Raw genomic sequence first — 9,837 nt, 5'->3', positions numbered from 1 at the left:
AAGATGCATGCGAAAATGACAATTTTATTTTCTAAGAAACTAAAATAAAGATAAGTTTGAGGGTGTGATTAACCGTATTTTTCTCAAGCATTTATCTCGATTTCTATCCTTATTTCATTAGATTAAATAAATAAATATGTTAAGCCTCAATTTATCACATTTCATGTTATACCATGTTAATTAAGCTTAATTTCACAAAATAATTATAAATATCGAAAAACTAATCGCGTGTGTTCACTGTACAGGTCAATGATCAACTTATTCAGAAGAACACAAAATCACTTAAGCAATAGTGCACTGCAATCAAGAAGTCAGATCAAACAACATGTCAAAAGTTGAGATCTTTATGTTTCCAGATCAATGTGGCGTAATCAAATATGAATGTGGAGCAGTCCACCTCGGCTGAATTGCCTTATAATTGTTTCAGTTTGTTTCGCACATGAGATTATATGCAAGAGTGATGGCGACTGTTTTTGGATCTTTCAAGAACACCTCAAGTTTATAAATAGATCATTTTTCCAATTTAGAAAGAGTCTTTGGGACTCTTGTCCCTTCTCTTCTTCTCCCCTAATGCCTTTAACATTTTTTCTGTAATTTTCATTTTATATTTAGATTTTATTTCTACAACTTCTATAATTTCTCAAGGAGATAGTGTATCTTGATTACCATGAATACAAGTGTTGTTTCTTTTACTTCTTCTTGTATCCTTGGCATGATCATAGGCTAGACTCCCTTCATTAGTAAGAGGAGGAAGCCTAGGAGCAAGCTAAAATTCTATGCTATTTCTTTATCCTTCCATGTTCTTTATATTATTTATAGGATTCACTTCAAGGTTTTATCCAATTCTAACTGTGCCTCAAACTCAAAACATGTAATTGCTCTGTGGTCCATTCACACTGCAGCAAGAAATTACAATCTTTTATCTTCCTTTTGTTGCTATTTAGACTCCCCATTAAGTAACTATTTATGTTGTGTTTAGCAACTCACTTTAGAACAGGGTTTCCCCTCCTGCCAATGTAGAATTGGCAAATTTGTGATGCTTCCCATTGCTTGATTATTGGAAATGATTTGGAAAATATCTCCCAATGTGTTACAAATCAAGTGATGTCTGATGCGAGTTTCCTATGTTGTGGACGTTGGTTACCTTTTTTATTACTCAATTCTATATGCTGAATATGCAAGTTTAAGAAATTTTACATCAACATACAATTGCTTGCTTATCAAATATATATATATATATTGGCATAAATGAGATAATTCAGTCTGTTGATATAGTAATCATCTACCACTCATTGATGTCGCTGTGAACGAATTAGTTGAAACATTTCCGTCTTCGTGATCTATAGAACTATTTTCATCTTCTTGGTAGCCTGGATGTCCTAGGGGATGAGTTGTTAATGAGTCATTTGAGAGCATTAACACCACAGTTGACATAACTGGCCTTTCTTGTATACTCTCTTGACAACACATCAAGCCAATTCGTATGCATTTCAACACCTCGTCTTGAGGACAAGAACCAATAGTGTCATCTACCAATTCCATTAGCCTCCCTTCTCTTTCCAATCTCCAAGTCTGTAACATAAAAAATAATTGCTGACAAATAGAGATATAAATGCACACATGAACATGTGAATATGGCAGAGGAAAGCAATTTACCTTTGTAGAGAAAGTACAAATATGGTAAGAAAGAAGCTGACATTACTAATCGTACATTTTTTTAAAGAACAATGATGAATGCATGCGGTTGGGTACATGGCTGACATGGCAAGGGCACAAAACCACACATCTTTTTCCTGTGTATCCCGATGAAAAAGATTTATGGTTCTATGACCTTGCCACGTCAGCCACATACGAAAATCGCATGCATTCATCACGACTCTTTTTTAAAATATTTAGAAGATAGGAGATGTCCCTCCTGTGGTAATGGAATTTTGTTACAAGCATGGTAGTTACAGTACTTGCATTTAAGTGTTGTAAAAAGTAAATTTAAGTAAATGCAAGTGCAAGAGTCCTTACAAGTTTCAAAAGCTGTTGATTTTTCTCTTCGAGTTGTAAATCATAGTTCTTCCTGCCACTTATAATTTCTAACATCAGTACACCAAAGCTATATACATCAATCTTAGCTGACATGATGCCTCGAATTGCATATTCTGGAGCCATATAACCACTGTGTAAAGGTAAATTGCTCCCAAATAAGATAAAACTTAAAAAAACAAAATATTGTGTGGTTTTGATCCATTTTGTATAATTTGAGTAAATCAGTTAATGGGTAAGATTTTTTTATATTTATAATTAATACTCACATAGTTCCAGCGATTCGTCGAGTTCTAAGATAACTATGTTCATCAGGAAAGAGCTTTGCCAAGCCAAAATCGGATATCTTTGGGGTCATTTGTTCATCTAGTAAGATGTTGCTCGCTTTGATGTCTCTATGAATAATCTTAAGCTGAGAATCTTCATGAAGATAAAGAAGTCCCCTTGCTATGCCAACCATAATGTTCAAGCGTTTGGACCAATTAAGTAGTGCACTCTTACTCCTATCTTTTAATGTATCACAAAAGAAAATAATATTGAGTAATTCTAGAGTGAGTAAGCAAATGTAATTCAATTATGAGGAAACAATGACAATAGTGACATGAAACCTAGGTATAAAATCTAAATATATCATCAGAAAATAAATATAATACACCAAGATATGTTGAACTTGAGGCATGAAATCATTCTCTTTAAAATGTTATTCTCTTTCTATATATTAAAGTAGGAAGCCAAAGTTGGTAACTGGCCCCATCTAAAAATTTTCAAGACAGAACAGGCTCAATCTTTTGATCACCATTCCTTGTCTTGCTTTTAGATGATTGCAATCCTTCCTTGACCAACTATCAATAATTTGAGCATGGTAAAATCTTTTGCCCAATGATCAACTTGTTTGAACATTGTCAAACCTATTTGACCAGTGGTCTATCGAAGATTAATGGTCCATATAACAAATATAAAATAATTAAGCTCCTTGACATGATGAGTATGTGTGAAGTGAAAGTGCGCCTTAGAAGCTCCTTGTCGAACCTATTGGCCTCTTTCAATTTCATTTTTTGAAATAATAAATTGAAAAAAAATGTCATATTTGACATATGCCTCTCTAATGCTTCATCTTAAAATTTCCATTAATATATTTTGGATGACAATTGGGTAAAAAAAAAATTCAAAATTCATTTTTTCTAATACAACATTCACTTTTATCAAATTTTGAGATATTTTAAAAACAATACCAAATATAATATTCCTTTTAACATATTTTATTTTTAAGAGTCCATATGGCACTTGCATTGGTGAGAATTTATGGGGGGAATTACCAGAAAATTTTGAGATGTTGGAGAGGCTCTTAGTTAAAAAGGAAATGTAATGTAAAAATTAATAGATAAAATTACCAAAGAGGAGGCGATCAAGACTCTTATTGGGTAGGTATTCATAGACCAACATCCTCTCCTCCCCTTGAAAACAACATCCCAACAACTTGATAAGATTTCTGTGTTGGATTCTCAGTAACAACAATACTTCATTTGAAAACTCCTCTACTCCTTGTGAAGATCCAACTGCGAGCTTCTTCACTGCAATTTCTTCACCAGTGAGCATTATCCCCTGAAATATAAGTTTTTGTTAGCTATTATTATAATAGCAAAGACCCATAGAGAAAGGGAAAAAAATTACAAGAAAAAGAACACTACAAGAAATGCGTGGTTCATCATTTTATCTCCTCAAATAAGCTATATTGCTCACTGAAACAATGTAAAACAATTAATTTCCTCAAACCAAAAAAATGTATAATGGTAAGTGTTTGTTGACACCAAAACTGGTCAGACCATTTCAGGATTGGTTCAAATTGGTTGGACTACTTTATATCTATTGAACAGTTCCAATATATACACAATGATCTTGAACCACCTTCTTCTATTCTCACAGAAAAATAATATCGAATCAATTTTATTGAATCACTGGTTAAGTTGGCTTTTAAAGCACCATGAAACTTCTAATCTTTTGATCGAGCCCTACTAATAAAGTTTGGATTCAGTAATTTGGTGTGGGTTCAATTCGGTTAATTCATATAAATTAGGGAAAATTTTGTTAAAAAAAAAATGAGGAAAGTTTAAGAGGATATACAAATGATGTTTTTGAGTTTCTTATGCCAAAATCCAAAATCTTTAACACCCTCGAAAAAAAAATTATAATTTTGAGGATAAGGGACAAAATAGTATCACATTCAATGATTAACCGACATTTATCATCTACTATGGGCTTTGTTTGCATGTATCCTACAGGCACACAAACAGGTGCATTAAATACACCCTAGAAATTGAATTCCTTACCCAAAAAAAAACAAAAAAACTCCTCAAAAGATTTTATTTAATCCGAAATACCCTCAAATGCTTATTTTCAAGGTGTATTTAATACATGTATGACATGTGCCCTTGGCGCACAAGTTAACATAACTCATCAAATTGCCTATTTAATCGACAACTAAACCTAAAGAATTTTGTTACTATGGTCAAACGTACCACTACTTGTACAATTGTACTCGAGTCCGACTTTGAAGTGGGCAGCCCACGTCAAAATGTGAAGGAACCCTTCTTGTTACATGACATGTGGTGTTTTGTGTTTATTTTACGCCCCTACATTTCTACCAAACTTTGAAATGAGAAATTATAAAGGCACCTCATGAATTGATGAGGGCAATCCGAATAATTGAAAAATGACGAATTTAATGTAAGTTTTACCATTCTTAGAGCACCCCACAAAAACCATCAATGTCAACATTTAGAAATCAACATATATAAAAAGTGTCGACATAGAACAAAAAAAATCTTGTTTAGTGGCGACATTTATAATTGTTTACAGTTAGAGACATGTTGATATTTTCAAATTAAAAAAAAAATACTATTTTACCCTATTCGTGAATCCAATAATACATGGGTGGCCTAATGAATAACTGGGATGCCTTTATAATTTTTCCTTTGAAATACCTCCTTAGAGATGCCACGTGTAATCCAATGGAAAGGGTTTCTTCAAAATTTTGAAACAGGCTATTCAAAATTCAAAATTTTGACGGAACCCTCTCCATTAGATTACACGTGGCATTCTTGAGATCTTCCAAATTTTGGGAGAAACGTAGGGGTGTTAAATAAATTCAAAACATCATATGACTAATAATGAGGACGGTTGCTTCAAAATTTTGAAGCGACCTGCTCTCTTCAAAGTCGGAATGGACAACATGATAGGAAAATTTGATTCTTGGATTATTGGTCAAATAAAGACTTCTATTGCGATGGTTGTAGATGCACGAAATGGCTCTACACTTTCCTTCTCTTTAAGCTCGGGGGACCTGCAAAACAGCCCACTCCGACGATCAAGTTAGCCAAATTGATCAGTGTATTGTGCTTAGAGAAGAAGAATTCGAACCTCTTTTACCCATAGTTTTCTTCCTTATATAGGCGTTCAACTTGATCGTTTTCTGTGCCACCCCTTGAGGTGACTTGGGGTAGTTAGCTTACTCCCTGACATGTCAGCTGCAGGAGTTGTTGCAACTGCCCCATCACTTCTGAGAAAGTCAGAGTTGGCCTGACATGACGTGGGTTGTTAGAGCTGGCTGTCCATTGCAGGCTCATCTGTCAGACCCGTCATACCGACTTACGAGCTGATGGCACAGTTCCGAGCTTAGAATACATGCATTCGTCGGGGTTAATAAACCGAGCTACGACCTCAAATCATTAATCTTGGCCCCTGATCGAGCCACGTGTCCGTGCTCAAGAATTTCCCCCTACAATGGTCGTGATAAATTATGTAACTGTGAATTTATTGGATTGGTTTTAATAAAGACTTCATTCATTGGCATCGAATCTACTAGAGAAAAAGTACCGATCGACTCCTACTTACAGAAGGAAATTCAGTCCACCAATTTAATGGTATCACTAGAACAAACAACATAGGGGTACTTCAATGTGAGAGGAAACATAGGGACCCAAAGCTCATCTCTTCACAATAAGGACAAGAGACAAGTGGGAGAGATGAAAATGGTAGCCCTAAAACTTTAAAAGTTAGTGCATGAATATAACTTATAGTTGAGAGTTTTGTCTCGTGTGACCTAGGGCACACGTTAAGATTTTAAAAAGATGCATTTAAAACACAAATTTTGGAGGTGTGACTAATGCATCTTAAAGTGTGCCCTCAGGGTATATGCTAACAACGTCCATAAAAAATAAAAAAATATTATTATAAGAGAATTGGGATCCTATACTCTAAGGAGGTTGTAGATATCCAGCTCCAGACCTTTATTAATTGGAAACCACGTGGCAATAATCCCCTTCCTTGGACGTAAATGCCAAAGACATATATCTGATTGGTAACTTTCATCAATTGAATTCTAATAAATAGATGAAATGTGAAGCTGGATAGCTATCCCACTCCATAAAGCACAGGATCTTAAATTTGAAATTATTAAAATAAAATTCGCTTACCTCAATACTAGATAAGGACGAATATACATTGCATTTGCCACATTGAAACTTTGACTCTCAGCTAATCATTTAAAATTAGCACTCCTTTTCGCACACGACGACATGGAATAGTATTGAATCCCACAGGACAACAAATAGATCAGTAGTTGTCATCATTGACTATGATAGTCAATTGTTTTAGAGGCCAATTTTAATATTTTATCAATTGATGTATGCATTACTACGCAACAAAATAGAAAAATAAAATAAAATAAAATAACAAGAAGTTAAAAGTGAGAACCATAATCTTAAAACTACAAAAACTCTGACCTGACTCAAAGGTCAAGGAATCGAGATAAATCAATGAGAAGCAAACGAATTTAAACAAGTAAAAAATATACGTATATTAATTATAAAAATTCAAAATATTTTAAAAGACTCCGGATCCAATACAGTGTCCAGCCCGTTCCTATAAAATAGGGTAGGTGTTTACATGCATGCGTTAGTTGGTGTTTAAAACGTACAGCTCGAATTCTTAAATAAGTTGTTCACGCAGTTTAATGTATTTATTTCCTAATCAAATTGTATTACCTAGACATTTATCCTATTTATAGGAATGGGACACTATATACAATCTTTACTCATTTTTAAATAAGATTGAGATTTATTTTAAGGGTATGTGATCATTTTCATAATACATCATCTTGATTTGGATTTTGTTAAAATATTAAGAGTTCGTTTGAATACATACAAAGTGGTAATTTTTTTTTTTTTTTTTAAATTAAAAAATTATACAATATGTTTGGATTTATTTGAGAAAATTACTTTTAAAAGTAAAAATCCTAATTTTTTTAAAAGTAAAAGAAAATTATTTTATACTTTCTAAACGTTAGTTTTCCCCAAAACTGCTTTCTTCCTTGTTACTTTCTATCCTAACGAGCTCTAAATATACATACATAAATCAATTGAGTTTTTTACATGACTTGGTGCATTTTTATGATGAATTCGACTCAAAGAATTAGTTCCATGAAGTGTGGGTGCCGAGTCACCTTAAAATTCAATCAAATTGTGTTAATTCCTCCAATTTTTTTGTCGACTAAACGAGTTTTAAAATTATTCTATAATAATAAAAAACCTAAGAAGAAAAGTTAACTTCACCTTATAAACAGTTCCAAAGCCCCCACATCCAAGCCAGTTTGAAGAAGAGAAGTTGTCAGTTGCAGCAACAAGTACATCAAAATCATAAATAGATCCCATATTTGCACCATCCCTCATCATCTCTTCAACATCTTCTTCCCCCTCGTTTTCTTTTTCTTCATTCCTACTTCCTTCTCTCGTTTTCTTCTGCTTCCCTTCCCTTCCCTTCATCACCACCATCCACAAAATCCCAACCATCAAAATAACGGCCCCAACCACCCCAACTGAAATTTCTACCACCATACCACCATTCCTTCCATCACCATTTACACTTTGGATAACATTTGGATTTTGCTGTGGTGGTGTCGGTGTCGGTGTTGGTGGCAGTGGTGATGATAGTAGGTCAGTGAAAACCTCTGGTACCACATTAGTATCGTTAAATAACGGATCTAAACTGAACTGAACACAACAACTTGGAATACCAATCCAAACAGCCCATTTCACCAAACAACACCTATCTATACCTGTTATTGCATTTATCAAACATTTGGTGCAATCCTCACTGCTGATATCTCGAGTGCAATCAAGGTACCCATAAAGTGTCAACATATTTGACATATTAGTCCATCCCTTCGCAAATCGTTTCTCGGACACAGCCGCCGGTGCAGTTAGGTTTTGCGTGAGTACCCGTACCTTATGCCCATAAATTTCAGGTTGAGGAGCATCATTGGTATTCCAAATTGAGAACACAATAGTGTTATCTGGTTTTGTAAGGAAGTTAACGTTGGAGTAACGGATCATGCAATAATCGTACCATATCTGTGCTGTAGTTTTGTTTGGGCATTGTTGAAGAATGCCCAAAACAGCCATGTCCATGCAGGACTGGCAAACAGATGAGGTTATGGTGCCGCGACATAGAGCTAGAGCTGTGATTGATTCGGTTTCATTGACGGTGGAGATGGTTGTAGAGTTGAAGCTGGTGTGGGAGGTGTAGTTCTTGAGATGGTCCAGTGCTCGGCCAAGGTTGGCCGAGAAGATTGAATTTGGAGTATATGTGGCGTTGCCATTGCACTCCTTCCACCGTATAGCGTCATCTGCGGTCGTCGGGTGGAGGAGGGAGAAGAAGAAGAAGAAGGGGAGGAGGAGGACTTGAGGTGCGAACATTATTTGTTGGTCTCCAAGACTGTGTTGGGTGTGATCAGTGGATGCATGACAACCATATATATTATTATTCTTGATGCGGTGAATAGGAGACTTATAAAGTCAATTTAGAACAAAAGGCGACTTTTTGCCGTGATTAAAAGTCAAAAACTATGGATTATTAGGGGTGCGATTGATTGCGCTTCAAAACGCAAATTTACCGGTATTTGCATTAAAACGCGGGTTTTTTTTTTTTTTTTTTTGAGCGTTTGATACAGCGTTAAAACGCTGCGTTTTGAAATTTTTAACGCAATTTTGCAACATTTACCGCTGTTTTGAAAAGCGGATGTGAGGAGCTTGGCGGAACAGCGTTAAAACGCGATGATGTGAAAAGACTATTATGCCCTTCGACTTTTTTAACATTTACATCACTGTCCGCGATTTAACCTCGTTCACACTTCACCCTTCAATTTCACAATCAACTGATCTCATTGAAGACGACGACCAGCCGACCGATCTTATCGACGACGACGACCATAGAATCACCGATCTAACCCTTTGACGACGACCACGACGCCGGTTTCTTTGTTCAAACAAAACCCATCAACGACGACGACGCTAGCTTCGGTCAAACGAAACCCACCGGCTTGAAAAACCTACCGTCGATCGACACCATTCATCTCTGTGAGCTCTCTCTCTCTCTATCTCATCGATTTCATTATCTCTTTGTTGACGAAATTGCATATTAACCGAAAATATTCTGTTAGGGTTGTAATTTTTTGGTTGATTTTTATTAAAATAAATTTTTGTTAGAAATATTTGTGAATGATTGTTGTTGATTAACGCCTCTTAGAAATTTTTTTGTTAGAAATTGCATCGATTAACGCCTTTTAGAAATTTTTGTTGGAAACAAGCAATATTTGTTAGAATAGGATCCAAACATTTGGGATATTGAAATTGCTTGGGCCTTTACAACGTTGGGATTTCAGCTTTGGGGAGGATTTTCTTACATATGACCTTGGAAATTTCTCCCCAATTCAATGAGAGTAGTAGCTCACCTTAGAAAAAATTTCAG

The 9,837-nt window shown here is 35.2% G+C and overlaps 1 protein-coding gene across 1 annotated transcript; it reads right to left on the bottom strand.

Annotated features, from left to right (window-relative positions):
* Positions 1–1,167: 1,167 nt before the first annotated feature.
* On the bottom strand, positions 1,168–8,798 carry LOC147406132 (cysteine-rich receptor-like protein kinase 25). Its single transcript, XM_086432756.1, has 5 exons — positions 7,644–8,798; positions 3,426–3,636; positions 2,304–2,541; positions 2,017–2,167; positions 1,168–1,572 (listed from the first exon to the last, which is right to left on the bottom strand). Exons 1-5 carry the CDS (start codon positions 8,784–8,786, stop codon positions 1,279–1,281), a joined length of 2,037 nt encoding a protein of 678 aa, XP_086288882.1. The 5' UTR covers positions 8,787–8,798; the 3' UTR covers positions 1,168–1,278.
* Between the last annotated feature and the right edge of the window lie 1,039 nt (positions 8,799–9,837).

Source organism: Akebia trifoliata, chromosome 3 (assembly GCF_017979445.1).
Source record: "Akebia trifoliata isolate Shusen 1 chromosome 3, ASM1797944v1, whole genome shotgun sequence".
Classification (NCBI taxonomy): Eukaryota; Viridiplantae; Streptophyta; class Magnoliopsida; order Ranunculales; family Lardizabalaceae; genus Akebia; species Akebia trifoliata.
The sequence above is the reverse complement of the archived record's forward strand: the minus strand, read 5'-3'. Positions and strand labels throughout refer to the sequence as shown.

Coding starts and splice junctions, on each gene's coding strand:
- LOC147406132 (XM_086432756.1), bottom strand. CDS start 8,786: ATGTTCGCACCTCAAGTCCTCCTCCTCCCCTTCTTCTTCTTCTTCTCC. Junction 3,637..7,643: donor GCTTTGGAACTGTTTATAAG/GTGAAGTTAACT, acceptor CTTATATTTCAG/GGGATAATGCTCACTGGTGA. Junction 2,542..3,425: donor TCTTGATCGCCTCCTCTTTG/GTAATTTTATCT, acceptor ATACATTAAAAG/ATAGGAGTAAGAGTGCACTA.